This window comes from Geotrypetes seraphini, chromosome 3, assembly GCF_902459505.1.
Source record: "Geotrypetes seraphini chromosome 3, aGeoSer1.1, whole genome shotgun sequence".
Lineage (NCBI taxonomy): Eukaryota > Metazoa > Chordata > Amphibia > Gymnophiona > Dermophiidae > Geotrypetes > Geotrypetes seraphini.
In genome coordinates this window covers 109,197,530-109,215,679 of record NC_047086.1, presented here as the reverse complement: position 1 = coordinate 109,215,679, position 18,150 = coordinate 109,197,530, and the positions used below count along the sequence as shown (strand labels likewise).

The window sequence follows — 18,150 nt, the reverse complement described above, 5'->3', positions numbered from 1 at the left end:
TAAAACTTTTTGAAATTATCACATTCTAAGCTTGCATTTTGAAGAAGCAAAGTTGTATGTAGCAGGATAGGAGGCAGTTTAAGAGCCGGTGAGGATTTATTCCCTTTCTAGTGCAGCTATAAAATTCAGCAACGCACGGGTATTTGAGGCTTTCCCCTTAGTATAATTTATAGTGCTTAAAAGAGCAGGAAGATGTTTTTCAATGAGCTTGTGTTTGTTTCAAGAATTTTTAAACCAATTTGAGAAAGATATTAGTGTTGAAAAAATTAGGACACCCCATGAAATATTCAGGTTTTTCTTAAGAAATGTTCATATAATGTCAAATCTTTTTTTTTTTTAATCTATCTCTGGAAAATAAAGTGATGTAATTGCAGTAAACAACAAAATTTTTCCTTGATTTACTCACGAAACAAAAGATATCCACAAAAATGTGTATTCTAACTGAGGAATAAATTAGGACACCCCCACATATTCTCCCACTTAAAGTGGCTCAAATCACACAAAGGTGTATCACATCATGATTAGAACATAGTTACCTAGCTTTTTGAAGTAGGTTTGCCCTACTTAAACCTCAGACATTTGGTTTGGTGTGCTCATGACTGCTACGGTAAGAGTGAACACCATGGTGAGATCAAAAGAGCTACTTCAGCTTGTCTGCGGTGTTCTTTGCTCACATGTTTAAAGACAATAGACTGTTTTCAGTCCAATTCTTTATATGTGGGTTTGCAAACCATTGGACCCCTGAGGAAGGCGTGTTCGCCGAAACACGGAATGTGTAGGGTCCGGTTGGATTTTTATCACAGTATTTTTTATCATTGTACTTTTTAAATTGAATTTTCATGGTTTTATATGCCAGTGTTTAATAAATTATCTCAAGAACATCTGCATTCTTTATAATAATCTCTACCATTTTGCCCGGCACTGACGTCAGATTCACTGGTCTATAATTTCTTAGATCACCTCTGGAACCTTTTTAAAATATCGGCGTCGCATTGGCCACCCTCCAATATTCTGGTACTATGCTGGATTTTAAAGAAAAATTACAGAACATATACGTAAGCATGGATTAATGAGAGAAAGCCAACATTGATTTAGTTAAGGGAAAACTTGCCTCAACAATCTACTGCATTTCTTTGAAGGGGTGAATGAACATGTGGATAAAGATGAGCCGGTTGATATTGTGTATTTGGATTTTCAAAAGGCATTTGACAAAGTGAACATAAGAATAACCTTACTAGGTCAGACCAATGGTCCTTCACACCCAGTAGCCCGTTCTCACAGTGGCCAATCCAGGTCCCTAGTACCTGGCCAAAACCCAAGGAGTAGCAACATTCCATGCTACCGATCCAGGGCAAGCGTAGGCTTTCCCCATGTCTTTCTCAATAACAGACTATGGACTTTTCCTCCAGGAAATTGTCCAAACCTTTCTTAGAACCAGCTATGCTATCGCTCTTAACACAACCTCTGGAAATGTGTTCCAGAGCTTAACTATTCTGAGTGAAAAAATATTTCCTCCTATTGGTTTTAAAGGTATTTCCCTTGAAAAAGCCCATTACTTTCCCTGTAACTTCATCGAGTGGAACAGCTGTTTATGCATACTACTTATGGGGAATTTAGGAAATACCTAAAAACATATCTGTTCTTGAAGTATTTAGGTAACTGACCTATTCAATCTTAATCCACGACAACTGATCATCACTAACCCTTAACTTTGTTAATTCTATTCAATCTGCAACATCTTTTAATCATTGTAAACCACACAGAACTTCACAGTCCTGCGGTATATGAACCGTTATTATTATTATTCCCCTAGTCTTTGTAATTTTTGATGGAGTGAAAAATCGATCCACTGTATCCATTCTACTCCACTCAGGATTTTGTAGACTTCAATCATATCTCCCCTCAGCCGTCTCTTTTCCAAGCTGAAGAGCTCTAACCTTTTTAGTCTTTCCTCATACGAGAGGTGTTCCATCCCCTTTATCATCTTGGTCGCTCTTCTTTGAACCTTTTTTAGTGCTGCTATATCTTTTTTGAGATAAGGAGACCAGAATTGAACGCAATACTCCGGATGAGGTTGCATCATGGAGCAATACAGGGGCATTATAACATTCTTAGTCTTGTTAACCATCCCTTTTAAAATAATTCCTAGCATCCTGTTTGATTTTTTGGCCGCCACCGCACATTGGGCGGAAGGTTTCATCGTATTGTCTATAAATGTCACCCAGATCCTTTTCTTGGGTGCTAACCCCCGGTAACTGTGATTCAGGTTATTCTTCCCAATGTATATCACTTTGCATTTGCCCACATTAAATTTCATCTGCCACTTGGATGCCCAGTCTTCCAGTTCCTTAAGGTCTGCCTGCAATTTTACGCAATACGTATGTGTTTTAACAACTTTGAACAGTTTAGTGTCATCTGCAAATTCAATCACCTCACTCGTCTTTCCAATTTCCAGATCATTTATAAATAAGTTAAATAGCACCGGTCCCAGTTCAAACTCATGTGGCACTCCACTGTTTACTTTCCTCCATTGAGAAAAATGACCATTTATCCCTACCCTGTTTTCTATTAAATAACCAATTTCTAATCCACAACTGAACTTTGCCACCTATCCCATGACTTTAATTTTCTGAAGGGCCTCTCATGAGGAACTTTATCAAAAGCTTTCTGAAAATCTAGATACACTACATCAACCACTCACCTTTATCTACATGTTTATTCACACCTTCAAAAAAGTCAAAACAAATTGGTGAGGCAAGATCTCCCTCAGTTGAACCCATGCTGACTCCATCTCATTAAATCATGTTTGTCTATGTCACAGGTTCCCAACCTTTATTGAATCAGAGCCCACTTTTTCAATGAATGATTTGATAGTGCCCCCCTTGGGTAAACTATATTGTGCATACTATATATTGAAAAACAAGGACAAATTTTTAAAATTATTTTATTAGAAGATAATAACAATATTGATGTTATTGCTCACAGTATGATTTTAAAAATACGTTATTAAATAAATGAATATAATATTATTAATGTGAGAGCTGAGCTTGATGTGATGAAACTGCAATGCTCCTTTCTCTCTCTCCACTTCCCTTCAGCGTCTGCTTCCCTCTCTCTCCTCTCCTCACTTCCCTTCAGTGTCTGTTACCCTTCCCCTCCACTTCCCTTCAGCGCCACTCAACCTCTTCCCCTCATCGGGTCACCTTCCTCCCTTCCCCTCACCTTCGCGGGCGCTCTTCATAGTTTTCTCTTTCTGAAGTGCTGGACGCGGCAAAGTTCTCACCAAGTCCGGCGCAACTGACCTAAAGCTTCTCCTCTGACGCACTTCCTGTTTCCAGCTGGGAGGCTTGTGTCAGAGGAGAATCTTTGGAGAAGTCACACAGGACTTGGTGAGAACACTGCTGTGGCGGCAAAAAGTTGAAGCGTCAAAAGTTGAAGAATAAAAACAAAGACGACAGTGCTGCCATCAGGGCCACTGGATTCGCCAATTGCTCAAGGGGGTGGCGGCTAGTTCTCAAAGCCCCCTCAATATGACTTGGATACAAAATGCCCCCTTTAGACTTCTCAGTGCCCACAGTAGCGCCTCCGTTGGGAACCATTGGTCTACGTGTTCCACAATTTTATTTTTCATAATTGTTTCCACCATTTTGCCCGGCATTGAAGTGAGGCTTATCTGTCTGTAATTTCCCAGATCTCCCCTGGAGCCCTTTATAAAAATCAGCATAACATTGGTCACCCTCCAATCTTCAGGTATTTATTTAATTTAAAAAAAAAAACAACCCACCACTGGAGATCAGGACTAATCAGGATTATCTGCCTTTTCATAAAACATATAAAACTGACATTCTACAAATCTCTTAGGAAAAAAGGGAGAGAGGGTTTCTGAATTTAGCCCAGGCCTTTTTCAGTAGTAGCTCAAGAAAAATTATATTCAAGTTAGGTTAGGTTAAGTGTCATCGATTTATGGCATATTGATGTTCGGGGAGGGGGTTTCATTTTATTTTAACGTTTTGCTTTTTGGATTCTTCACACTATTTTTTAAATTGTGGGTGTGCAAAATTCAGGTACAAAAAGCGTTCTTACATAGAAACATAGAAGATGACGGCAGAAAAGGGCTACAGCCCATCAAGTCTGCCAACTCTGCTTACCCACCCCCTGTCTATGCCCTAATGATCCAATTTTCTTATCTTGACCCTCGTAGGGATCCCACATGGGTATCCCATTTATTCTTAAAGTCTGGCACACTGTCTGCCTCGATCACCTGCACTGGAAGCTTGTTCCAATGATCAACCACTCTCTCTGTGAAGAAATACTTTCTGGTGTCGCCATGAAATTTTCCGCCCCTAAGTTTGAGCGGGTGCCCTCTTGTGGCCGAGGGTCCCTTGAGAAAGAAAATATCATCTTCCACTTCGACACGTCCCGTGAGGTACTTAAATGTTTCGATCATGTCTCCCCTCTCCGTACGTTCCTCGAGAGTGTAGAGCTGCAATTTGTTCAGTCTCTCTTCATACGAGAGACCCTTGAGCCCCGAGATCATCCTGGTGGCCGTCCGCTGAACCGATTCAATTCTGTGCACATCTTTACTGTAATGTGGCCTCCAGAATTGCACACAGTACTCCAGATGAGGTCTCACCATGGCCCTGTACAACGGCATTATGACTTCAGGCTTTTCGGCTGTACCCAGAAGGCTTTAAATCTAAACCTTTTTTTGCGGTAGAGGTTTCTACTGTAACTCAGAGCGCAAAATGCTCCGACACAAAGAATTCCCACGAGCGTCAGAGCATTTAGCGCTCTGGGCCATGGTAGAAACCTCTTCTGCAGTTTAGTAAAAAGGGGGATACATTTGTACCTAAGGCAATAGGGAGTTAAAGCACTCCAGTGTAATTTGAACCAGATTTCCCTAGTTCTTCACCTGCTTCTCCAGTCATTACTCTTCCACTCTTTTTATTGCTTCAATAGGTCTTGTTTAATTAGTATTTCTGGACTGTGTTCATATTTGATCTTTTATTAGATGTTACCTTAACTTTCTGTTACGTTTCATTATTGATTTTATATTATCTAAAGTTTTAAATCACCTGGAATGTTTTTAGGCAGGCTTCTCCCAAATGTGAACATTAGTGGTATAGTATTTTAGAATAAACATTATGAACATGAGGGTATGATTATTCAAATTTTACATTACCTTTTTTCATTCAGACTGCTAAACCTTAAATAAATTAAGGGAGTCAAAGGATTGTTTCAGATTTTATCTACCTACATGGTCCTTAACTTCAGTCAGTGGCACATCTATAGAATCAGCACTTTCACTTTCCTTAAGCAGCTCATCAACAATAGAAGAATACTTTCCAGCTAGGCAATTTGCAATCCAGTCACCAAATCCTTCCTTGGAATTCCTTGGGGAAAAACAAGAATATAGAATAAAAGTTTCAAAAAACATTTGTGGCTACTGATCTCTGCATAAGATATTCTGGGCCCAATATTCAGTCAGCGGTGAGCAACGTTTTGCTGACTGCTGCTGATGTTAAACCCAGAAATTCAGTGCTAGGCCATGTCTTTAGCATCTAATTTTCATGTTTGCAGAACCAGCTAACACATAGCTGGTTAAGTGCAATATTCTGCACTTAAACCAGCTATGGGTTACTGCATAAAGACAGGACTGATTTTTATGCAGTCCTATTTATGTGGTTAATCTGACCAGTTAAGTGCTGAATATCGGCACTCAACTGGCAAAGTGCCAACATCACCCCTGGAACACCCCCAAAAAGCACAGTTACTTACCGTAACAGTTATTATCCAGGGACAGCAGGCAGATATTCTCAACATGTGGGTGACATCACCAATGGAGCCCCGCAGCAGACAGCCTCGCAAGCAGACTTGCTTGAAGATCTTTTAAGAGCTTACGAGTGCTGCACTGCGCATGCGCGAGAGCCTTCCTGCCCGAGTTAGGGCGCATGACTCCTGTGAAGTACCTCAGTTCAGATAGCTAGCTAGGAAGCCAACCAGGGGAGGATGGTGGGTTGTAAGAATATCTGCCTGCTGTCCCTGGATTACAACTGTTACGGTAAGTAATTGTGTTTTATCCCAGGACAAGCAGGCAGCATATTCTCAACATGTGGGTGACCTCCAAGCTAAACATAATGGGATGAAGGGACAGTTGGCAAATTAAGAAAACAAATTTTGTAAAACGGACTGGCCAAAATGGCCGTCCCTTCTGGAGAAAATATCCAGACAATAAAGAGAGGTGAAAGTATGAACCGAGGACCAAGTGGCAGCCTTGCAGATTTCCTCAATAGGAGTTGATCTGAGAAAAGCTACAGACGCCGCCATTGCTCTAACTCTGTGGCATGTGACTCGACCCTGCAAAGGGAGACCAGCCTGAGCGAAGCAGAAAGAGATGCAAGCAGCCATCCAGTTGGATATGGTTCGCTTCGAGACAGGATGCCCCAATTTATTAGGATCGAAGGAGATGAAAAGTTGTGAGGCTGTTCTATGAGGTTAAGTGCGTTGCAACTAGAAAGCCAAGGCACGTTTACAGTCCAAAGTATGAAGCGCAACTTCTCCAGGGTGAGAATGAGGCTTTGGAAAAAATATTGGAAGAACAATAGATTGATTAATATGAAATTCTGAGACAACTTTAGGCAAGAATTTTGGATGAGTGCGGAGGACCACTTTGTCATGATGGAAAACTGTGAAAGGTGGATCTGCAACCAAGGCTTGTAATTCACTGACTCTTCGAGCAGACGTGAGGGCAATGAGAAAGACGACTTTCCAAGTGAGATACTTGAGATGAGCCTTATCAATTGGTTCAAATGGAGGCTTCATCAATTGAGCGAGGATGACATTGAGATCCCAGACCATTGGAGGCGGTTTGAGCTGTGGGTTAACATTGAAAAGTCCTTTCATGAAGCGGGATACCACAGGATTTGCAGACAGAGGTTTCCCCTCAAGAGGCTGATGGAAAGCAGTAATCACCCTAAGATGGACTCGGATAGATGTAGACTTGAGGCCTGAGTGCGATAAGTGAAGTAAATAATCCAAAACAGAAGACAAGGAGGTAGATATTGGCTCCATGTTGCGAGTAGTACACCAAGCAGAAAATCTAGTCCATTTCTGATTGTAACACTGCCTAGTGGACGGCTTTCTGGAAGCCTCCAAAATGTCCTGTACAGACTGAGAAAACTGTAGAGCGGCAGTTAGGTTGAAAGGTACAAAGCTGTTAAGTGTAGAGACTGCAGGTTGGAATGAAGCAAAGACCCCTGACTCTGTGTAAGCAGAGAGGGAAAAACAGGTAGAAGTAGAGGCTCCCTGGTGCTGAGTTGAAGTAGAAGGGAGTACCACGGTTGTCTGGGCCACCGAGGAGCTATCAGAATCATGGTGGCATGTTCTGACTTGAGCTTGACAAGAGTCTTGAGAATCAGAGGGAATGGTGGGAAAGCATAGAGAAACTGACCCGTCCAGTCCAGGAGGAAAGCATCTGCCTCGAGGCGGTGAGATGAGTATATTCAGGAGCAGAACTGAGGTAGCTTGTTGTTGAGGGGAGACACAAAGAGGTCTATCTGAGGGGTCCCCCATTGAGCAAACACTAGACGTAGAGGCAAGGAATTGAGTGTCAATTCGTGAGGTTGCAGAAGACGACTCAATTTGTCCGCCAGACAGTTGTGCTGACCTTGAATGTATACAGCTCTGAGAAAGATGTTGTGATGAACTGCCCAATCCCACAGCTTCAGAGCTTCTTGACAAAGGGAGTGAGATCCCGTGCCTCCCTGTTTGTTCACATAGTACATGGCGACTTGGTTGCCCGTCTGGACAAGAACTACTTTGTCATAAAGAAGATGTTGAAAAGCTTTGTGAACATTGAAAATCGCTCTGAGTTCCAACAGATTGATGTGACAGAGATGGTCTGCGGGTGACCAATGGCCTTGAGAGTGCAGAGACCCCATGCGTAGGTTGACGAGTCTGTTGTCAGAACCTTCTGATGAGGAAGAGAGTGGAAAAGCAAACCTCTGGAAAGATTAGGAGAGAGCATCCATCAGTGGAGAGATTGTCTCAACAAAGGAGTTACTGTAATGTGTTGAGAGAGTGGTTGACAGCATGCTGCCACTGAGATGCCAGGGTCCACTGAGGTATGCGAAGGTGAAGTCTGGCAAAAGGAGTCACGTGAACTGTAGAGGCCATGTGACCGAGTAGAATCATCATTTGTCTCGCTGAAATTGATGCGAGAGGAGACACTTGATGGCAAAGGCGAATGAGAGCATTTTGGCGTGGTTGAGGGAGAAATGCTCTGAGCTGGACATAGTCTGTCGGGTCACTGCAATAACCCCTTGTTGAGAGGGGGCTTTGATGAGCCAGTCGTCCAGGTATGGAAAAACTTTAAGACCCTGGATACGGAGAGCTGTAGCCACCACCATCAGACACTTTGTGAAAACTCTGGGGGATGAGGCGAGTCCGAAAGGAAGAACTCAGTATTGAAGATGAAAATTCCCCACCCGAAATCTTAAGTATCTCCGAGAGGCTGGATGGATTGGGATATGAGTGTAAGCCTCTTTGAGATCCAGAGAGCATAACCAATCCCTCTGATCCATCAGGGGATACAAAGTTGGTAAAGAAAGCATCCAAAACTTCTCTTTGACTAGAAATTTGTTGAGGGCTCTGAGGTCCAGAATGGATCACAAATCCCCCGTCTTCTTTGGGACTAGAAAATAATGGGAATAAAACCCTGTGTCCCATTGGTTCAAGGGAACCTCCTCGACAGCTCGAATGTGAAGAAGAGCCTGAGCTTCCTGAAGGAGAAGGGGAAGTTGCAATGAACTGGAAGGTAACTCTCGAACATAGGCAACGAGACGAAAGGATCAGGTCTCGAAAGTGCAGCAGATTCAAGAGGCCGCCATAAAAGAAATCACATGCAGTCTAGCTGATATTCTGGATGAGAAACTATCTAAAGTTCATGCAGTGCTAGATGAACAGAAAGAGAGTGCTGCGGATCATGCTGACCATTTACAACAGGGATCTCAAAGTCCCTCCTTGAGGTCCGCAATCCAGTCGGGTTTTCAGGATTTCCCCAATGAATATGCATTGAAAGCAGTGCATGCACATAGATCTCATGAATATTCATTAGGGAAATCCTGAAAACCCGACTGGATTGCGGCCCTCAAGGAGGGACTTTGAGACCCCTGATTTACAGCAAGCGGAAGACATCTGCAAGTCTTGCAAGACTGGGTGGATGACTAAGAAAAGCGAAGCCGGAGGAACAATATCTGTATTATCGGGCTGCCAGAAGCGATTAAAGACAAGGAGCTGTGGGATCTAGTGGAAGAATGGCTGCCATCGGAGCTGGGCCTCAACCTGGATGGCATGCAGCTGAAGGTTGAGCGGGTCCATCGTGTGGGTCTTCTTAGAGAGGGCAGACAAAAGGGTCATCCAGTCATTGCCTGCATTTTTAATTGCACAGAGAAAGCCCAGCTGATGGCGTGATTCTGCCAAAATAAAGGGATGGAATACAAGGGACACAAAATTCTGCTCTTCCAGGACTTTTCCCCGCAGATCTCGGAACAGCGCTGGCAGTTTGCGTTTTATTGCACAAAACTGTTTGAACAGAGGATCCAATTTGCTCTACAATACCTGGCTTGGGTTCGGGTCACCCACGAAAACAAATCTTTGTTTTTCGATACTCCAGAGGCGGTAAAATCCTTCTTGGAGTCGCACCAGTAAATGCCTGATGGGTTGGTGTTCCGTCGGATGTTGGAGTTTTATCTTGCCACTTCAGCAGGACTGGTATGCTGGCTGCCTAACTGGTGTTGAATGGCTGAACAGTTTACTTCAGGAACCGGGCAGTCCTCCGTCTATCCTGTTGGTGAGCTGGGCTGTGCTCTATTTATGGAATTGAGCCCTATATATGTCCTATCTTGTTCCTTGCCTCCCGGTGACATTTCCTGCTCTATTGGGCCAACCTTTGCTAAGTGGCTTTGCGAGCACGCCTTCTAGGGTGCCCTTGCTTCTTCTTTTTCTTCTGCTTGTGTTTTTTTCTTTGGGGGTGCGGGCACTTGATTTTTGCCTTTGCCTCCACTGTTTGTCCTGTTCGAGCTGGAAAAAAAGTTCCACCAGTAATTTTTCTGAGTTGCTTAAACTCTTTTCATTCATTTTATGCTAATGAATTTGCTCTGTTATAAGATCAAGACTTTTTTATTTCAGAAATGTTATGACACCTGCAATTCAGTTTAAGGATCTGCAATTTGTTTATTTGTTAACCATTTAAAGCTCTATTTTATAGGGAAGATGTGGCATACAAGAACAATGCTTAGATTAGATCTAACACAACACAATGAAATTGTTTTTGGGGTTCTGCTGCACGGGGGGGAGGGGGGATGGGAGGGAGGGATAGAAAGATGCTGCACATGGGGATGGATTAGAGGGGAGGACAGATGCTGCACATGGGGGAAAGGGGAAGAAAGGAAAGAGGAAGAATTGGGGTGGAGGAGAGAAAAGGAGAGATGATCGTTGTATACACAAAAAAAATAAGACATCCTCCCCAAATAAGCCCTAGTGTGTTTTTTGGAACCAAAATTAAAATGACAGTATTTTATTTTTGGGGAGACACAGTACTAGAAAGCCAGAAGAGATGCAGAGCTGGGCTGCTCCCCTCCCCTTCTCCATGCGCACTGGAGGACATTTCTCACATCACCCACCCCTCTGCACAGCAGCCTAATGCCGTGTTGGCACTCTGAGATAAATAAGTGGGTTTGGGGTTGCAGTTTTGGCACTCGGTCTCGCAAAAGGTTCGCCATCACTGGTATAGGGTGACAATGTTGGAAACTTGCTCCAGTGGAAGCAAAAATGGGCAGCTCTGTTGAACACTAGAAAGATAGGTTCTTACTTATTAGAGATTAATGTGTGTATAACAGGTTTGATATTAATTAAATATGGTGATATTTCTAATGAATTCCAATGCATATGTTGATGTCATAGAAAATATATAGGGCTCCTTTTACAAAGGTGTGCTAGGGCCTTAATGCGCGCAATAGCACGCGTTAAATTCCCGAGCGCGATAGCCACTACCACCTAAAAACCCTAGCGCACATTTGTAAAAGGAACCCATAGTCTTTCTTTTTTAATCAATGACAGAATCAATTTGTTTCTGAGAGGCTGAACTACCACTGAAGTCTTTTCCTCCATGTCACTTGAGAGATTTTGTATACTGTGTTTTAGGGTGACGGGACAAAAGCGCCCCGACAATTTGGCGCAAGACACCAGCGCACCACCTAAAAAGTGACTTTTAAAGAGCTCCGACGGGGATGTGTGGAGGGGAACCCCCCACTTTACTTCAGACTGTTCGCGCTGCCATTGGGGGGGGGATGCAACCCCCCCATTATAGAGAAAACTTAACTTTTTCCTAAAAAAAATTGGGAAAAAGTTAAGTTTACTCTATAATGGAGGGTTCCAACCCCCCCAAACCCCCCATCAAAGGTAGCGCGAAGAGTATGAAGTAAACTGGAGGGGGGGGGTTCCCCACTCACACCCTGCGTTGGAGCTCTTTAAAAGTCACTTTTTAGGCGGCGCGCTGGTGTCTTGCGTTGAATTGTTGGCGCTGCAATCTCGCACACGAATGACTATGAACCGTGTTTTAGATATCAACTCATATTAGGTTTATTAAAGCATGAGTGCCATCTGTGTGTCAAAACAGTAGGATAAAAAAAATTTTAGCCTCACAAGTTTCTTATTTCAAAAACTAGTTTTCCTCATATTTAAAATCACACACTCTTTTTATTGGTATTTTCCAGTTAAACTGATTATGACTACTGCCATGGTAACACAATATCTCTCAAACTAACCTAAACTTGTTTTCACTTTCTTGCTTCCATCTTTATGTCCTCTCTCTTACAGTCAAAGCATCTTACATATTCACTTTTCTACTCCACATATTGAACACATATGTAGAAATTATAATATACCTTTTATCTTCTTGCTTACATACAACACATCTATGACATGATGGATCCCCAGCACTGCAGAAACCAGAAAAAAAAGACTTATAATGCTGCAGTGCTTTATGAAGCACAAATCACATACTCACACCTATAAAATTAATTTTTTTATCACACAAGCTAATGTATACTTGTTTCAGTCACACCACCACTTTCTGCTGAAATCTGTTTATACCTGTTAAATTTCCTTTCCTTGAGACCAGCTACATCCAGTAGTTCTGTCCCTTTCCCACTAGTAGACAGAGGTAGAGAACTGAAATTTCCTTTTACATCACCGGGGTATAGACTGGTGTCTCCTAAAACTTTCCAGTATGTCTTTGGCTATCAAAGACATCTGACAAGAAAAAAAAGCAAGGTTCTTGTGAGGACCAAGCCTGGCTACCACCCAACTGACACCCATAGGTGCCAACTAATGGCTACAGAACAAAAGCTGTGCTCTACTGGTCCTGGATAATGGGTTGAGGGCAAGCATGAGGCCATTAAATTTGATCACAACAAGAGACAGGAGCACTGGAGGGCTAGGACTGAATACCCTTACCATCTCCTGGAACTAGAAATATACTGGAAAGTTCTAAGAGGCACCAGACTATATAACTGGTGATATCACTGGAAATCTTAGTTCTCTCGTTCCATCAACTGGTAGAAAAGGGACACAAACCACTTGCTCAGAGTGGCATGGCTTATTTGGGCTTGGACAATAAAGAAAAACTTCTCTACACAGAATACTTGATTCATATCTTTTAAGGCACATAATCATGTTTCAAATTTATTTTTATTTTGATATACTGCCTATCAAGCCATCTAGTGTACATACTTATTTAAAAGAATAATATACATGGGCGTTCAGGGGTCTCATAAATACAAATGTTAAGACAGAGCTATTGTATAGGAGGTAGGTAGGGAAAAACTAATTACAATAAATGCCTAATAACCAACACAAACAACAAAAAGGAATGATATGATAAGAAGGAGGAAATGTCCGCGCAGAAGAAAAACTAGAAAAATGAAAGAAGAACAAAAAAAAATTGGGAAGGGGAAGTTAAATAGCGAAAGCATCTTTAAATAAAAAAGTCTTAAGATTAGATTTAAAATTATTCAGGTTATCTTCCTTTCTAAGATAATTTGGAAGGGCATTCCATAAGTTGGGAGCTATAACAGAGAAGATTATTTTCCGGGAAGTATCGAAGAATATGTTGCAAACCGACGGAACCGTGAGAAGATTTTGATCTGCTGAGTGGAGCAATCTGACTGAGGAATATGGTATTAGCAGACAATCGATGAATGTTGATATATGTTTAAATCGCGTTTTAAATGTTAATAATAGAATTTTGTATGTTATCTGATGGGTAATGGGAAGCCAATGGGCGTTTTGAAGTAGAGGTATGACATATTTTCCTTTATTATGAATAATTTTAATGGTGGTATTTTGAATAATTTGAAGTCTTCTAATCTCCTTTTGAGTAATCCCTTGGTATAGGGAGTTACATTAATCTAGATGGGAGATCACTAAGGTATGGATTAGAATATTCAGTGATTGGGGTTCAAGAAGAGTGGCAATGGACCGTATCATTTTTAGTTTGAAAAAGCATTTCTTGACAACAGTGCTTATCTGATGGTGAAAAGAGAGTTTGTTATTTATGATAACCCCAAGAAGCTTAATGGTGTTATACAATTCAATTGGTGTTGATTTTATACTTATAGGGAGCCATGGCCATTAGTAGGGAAAAGAAGTGCCTTGGTTTTAGTAATGTTGAGCGACAGCATATTTTCTGTAATCCATTGGTTTGTTTTGTTTAGTTTGTTGAAAATGTCCTATATAACACTGGTTACATTGGATTGAATTGGGTGAATGAGTTGTATGTCATCTAGACATGCATATACTGTGAAGCTTACAGATTGGGCTAGGGTTAAAAGTGGTGCTAGAAATAAATTGGCGACAGTATTGACCCTGGTGGTTCTCCGAAGTTTTGCGAATAGGGTTTGGAGACAGTTTGCATGAGTCACCTGATAGCTGCATCCTTGCATTGGTTTAATAATAAATTAGTACAATGTTTTTTCCATTTTCTTTCTAGGGAACGGAGTTGAAGATGAAGTAAGAGTAGGTCTGGAGAGAACCAGGGTTTAAAATATATATAAAGAAAAAGAGTGGTGTATTAATGTGGTGATCTTTTTCTTTAAAGTAAGCATGGACTCATTCCAAGTTGATATCTTGTCATTTCTCAAGTTGAAGGTCTAATGTTTCCTGAATTTGCTGAGATCCCTAAATGAATAATCTTTTGTAGGATATTTTGGTTTTTCAAAGGAGATACGTGTAGTAAATGTTATCATAGAATGGTCTGTCCAAGGAAGAGGGGTGATATTCTGGAGATGAAAGAAATGGGATAATGCATGAGGGGTGAGGACCATATCTATGGTGTGACCTGTTTAGGTATGGAATTGGTAGGTCCAGATAGTAGTGGATGGAGAGAGAGATATGAGAGCAGGGTTAATAGGTCGGATGTGTTATGATTGTTGGGCTCATCGAAGTGAATGTTAAAAGTCACCTAGGCTGAACATCACTTTCTACAGAAGGATCTACCAATCTCGGTATCCTTTTTATCTGCATGACTCCCCCGTCTCTGCTTCCCCATTAAGCTTGTATCAAAGCCAATGACAACCCCCAATACCAAGTACCTGGCAAAAATTTAAAAAGTAGCAGTATTCCATGCTACCATCCCATGTCTGTCCACCAGGAACTTGTCCAAACCTTTTTTAAAACCAGGCTGTTTCTCCCATCGGGCTAGCCTCATTTTGCTACAGGAAAGGGATCAAATTCAACCCCCAAATCCTCTGAGACCCTGTCTGAAGGACCATAATACAGCATAGTCTAGTCCATAGTCCAGCATAGCTTCCACTTTTAAGGAGGAAGCACTCTGAATCTCAACAAGGACTGCATGCTGGTCCGCTTACCTGAAGAGCTGACTGGTGGATTTCTGCCTAGTGCATAAGCCTGCCAGAGAAGATTAATGAACTCTGGGGTAAAGGCAAGTCCCCTTTTCCCTTAGTATGGAATAAATGCCTTTTCTTGGGCTGCGAAGCATCTACGTCCTTAACAGTGCACAAAGCTGCTTTCCCAGGTTCAGCATACCATCTCTATTGCACTAAATTAGTAAATATAAACAAGAAACATGATGGCAGATAAAGGCCAAATGGCCCATCCAGTCTGCCCATCCACATCATCCACTATCTCCTCCTCTCCCAAGAGATCTCACATGCCTGTCCCATGCTTTCTCAAATTCAGACAGCGTCTTAGGGCTAGATTCACTAAACTTACCTTTCCCATCCAATCCGTGGGTGGGCAATTGATTCTCTACCAGTCTTCATGCAAATTAAACCAATCGTTGGCATGCCCCACACCAACCCCATGGATCGCTGTAGAGTGATCCTGATGCATGCACAGACCATCTTCTTGCCTGTAGAAGCGGTCTGTGAATGCGCTTGCTCTCCACATAAGGGGGGGCGGCTTTAATAGAACAGAACACGCTGCAAGGGGGGGCTTGGCCAGAGGTAAAGCGAGCAATCACTCTTATGCCTGGTCGCAAAGATTTTGGGGCAGCAATGTTAAAGAAGTCCCACTTTTAACCCACAGGTTAAAAGCATGGGCTCACAGAGAGGCAGAGTGGAAAATCGCAGAGAGGCAGGGTGGCTGGGTGGAAGAGAGCAGAGCGGCAGAGAGCAGGGTGCTTTTTTGATGGTTTCAGGGCTGGGATTTCAGGGCAGGGACAGTCAGCAAGGACATGAGCGACTGGTCCTCAGCAGTCGCTTCTTTTTTGATCGGCCAGCCCAGTCAGTGTTTCTTAATTTGTTTTGTGAATCACTGCCTTCCTACTTTTGGATGCCCTTCCCCTCATTTGCATGCACAGATCAGGGGAGAAAGGTTAGTGAATCGGGTTGGGGTTGCAAACTGGTCAGGACACGATCGGTGGGCTTAGTGAATCTAGCCCTTAAGTCTCCACCACCTCTACTGGGAGACTATTCCATGCATGTACTACCCTTTCTGTAAATTAGTAAATCTGAATGGAATACATAACTCCTGTTGGAATTGTATTTCAAAGCTGATACACAGTAGCATTTAGCTAAACATGATATGCTTTGTTTGAAAGATGTCAGCAAAACAGAGAATACTTTTGCAGATTAGCGAACTGAAAACAGTGTAAGCAATGATATAAGAACATTTTTTTAAAAAAACTTTACCCGTCTGTTTGTTTTATGGTTCCTTTTTTGTCTACTTCCCTCATCTTGTCTCTTCTCTTTCTAATTATGGAAAGAAAAAATTGGGATTATACTGAAGAAAGACCAAAGCATTAGTTTTTCACTCAGTTTCGATCCTATTTGAGAAAGATACATTGAACGTAATCAAAGTAACTCACCCCAGTAAACAGCAACTTCCCCAGTTAAACAGTCTGCAACTTGCCCTCACTCAGCCTGGCTTAATGTATGAACATACGGTGTTTCATAAAATATATAATTTATGACAGATTGAGGAATTTGGTGTTTTGGAATAATTAGAAAATAACCTACATTTTTTCTAAAGCATGTTATTTTCTATGAAGATTTTATCTAGACATAAAAGAAAAAACAAATTTTTGCAGCTCCTCTGTACACTGGACTGGAAAAATACTTTGAAAATGTAGAAGCCAGTGCTCCAGTTCTAGAATATATGAGACTGACACTAGGGACAAATCAACTAACATGACCATCCCACCCCCACCTTCTAGTTACATAATCATCCCTTCTTCTCTCCCCCACTTCTTGGCACACACTCATTCTTTCTTTCCCTCTGTAGCTTAACTGACCCCTACAAAAAGAAAACAGCATCTCCTCAAACCTCAGATAGAGGCAGTAATAGAGAAATTGCAATTACAAGACACCCCTTCTACCCCCCACCCCCCACCAAAAAGCATCCCTGTATATGTAATATGGCTGCTCCTTGGATTAGCAGTCATTATACATAGTGAACCAGAGAGCTTTTATCAAGCCTGCAGCAGCATTAGGTGCCATGTGCCAAATATGGATTCCCAGTATTTTCTCACTTTGCAGCTAGGTAGACAGTTTTAAATTTGCATTTCTATTTACATCACTTCATATCATCTATATGGAAAGATTAGATTCTTACCTTGGTAATCTTCTTTCTAGAAGACAGACTTTATTCCTGAACGTTAATGTAGTCAATCTATTCCTGCAAGAATTCTTGTAGAGAGCCTCATTAGCATTCTTTTTCTCTGCCTCTCATCTCTCTAGGCCAGGGGTGTCCTACCCACGGCCCCACTAACGCTCAAGGGCAATGCAATGTTTTCCTACCGTCTTGCCAGCTCCCTTCTCCGTCTTGCTGCAGCGTTTGCTCAAAGCCATGAGCGGCTGACCCTGAAGTGTTCCCTCTGACGTCAGAGGAACGCTTCCAGATCAGCCACAGGAGGTACGTGGAAGTCGCTGCCCACGGTGTTGAGTGAACGCTGCAGCAAGTTGGAGGAGGGAACAGGCAAGATGGTAAACACCCCGGCACAGAAGGGAGGGAGGGAGAAGGGTCTGAGACTTGAGAGGGAGGGAGCACAAACTTAGGAAAATGATGGATGGAAGGAGGGAGGGGCATGAACTTAGGACACAGAATTAAGGGAAAGATAGAGGGGAACATGAGCCATAAGATGGTACTTTAGTTAGATTGTGAGCCTTCGAGACAGTAAGGGAATTTCTATCTTACTTATAATTTTAATGCACCAATATATTCATTGTAACCCGTTCTGGGCTCTTTTGGGAGGACGGGCTAAAAAATCGAATAAATAAATAAATAAAGAGATGCAGTTGTGAGGGAGATAATAGAAAGGGAGAATTGGGTGTCTGAGAGAGGGAAAGAGATGGTGCAATTGGAGAGATAAAGAAAGAGGAGAACTGTTGGGCAGAGAGAGGAGGGACGGAGACAGAGAGAGAATTATTGGACATGGTGGTGGAAGAGGAGTGAGGTAGAGATGCATGGGTGCAGAGAGAAGGGGGAGAACATACTGGGCCGAGGAAGCCTCCTGGACTTTTTTTTTTTTAGGTGGGAGGGTATTAAAAGAAGTGCCAGATTGGGCATGGGGGGAGAGCTTATGGGACCAGAAACAGAGGACAGAGATGGTGAGCATTGGTCTGAAGGGAG

General features: G+C 42.2%; 1 protein-coding gene across 9 annotated transcripts in view; it reads right to left on the bottom strand.

The window, feature by feature from the left end:
- Window positions 1-18,150, bottom strand: part of UBXN2A (UBX domain protein 2A) — a 57,249-nt gene that overhangs the window by 18,652 nt on the left and 20,447 nt on the right. For 6 of the 9 annotated variants that reach the window (XM_033937133.1, XM_033937136.1, XM_033937141.1 and 3 more), the window contains 3 exons: window positions 16,212-16,271; window positions 11,946-11,999; window positions 5,258-5,393 (listed from right to left, as the gene is read on the bottom strand). Coding sequence is in view for 6 of the 9 variants with exons in the window: in XM_033937141.1 (XP_033793032.1) it covers window positions 5,258-5,393; window positions 11,946-11,999; window positions 16,212-16,255 (234 nt within the window). In the remaining 3 variants the exon portion in view is untranslated. The remainder of the gene's footprint in view (window positions 1-5,257; window positions 5,394-11,945; window positions 12,000-16,211; window positions 16,272-18,150) is intronic. The other 3 variants (XM_033937137.1, XM_033937138.1, XM_033937139.1) reach the window with 1 other exon arrangement.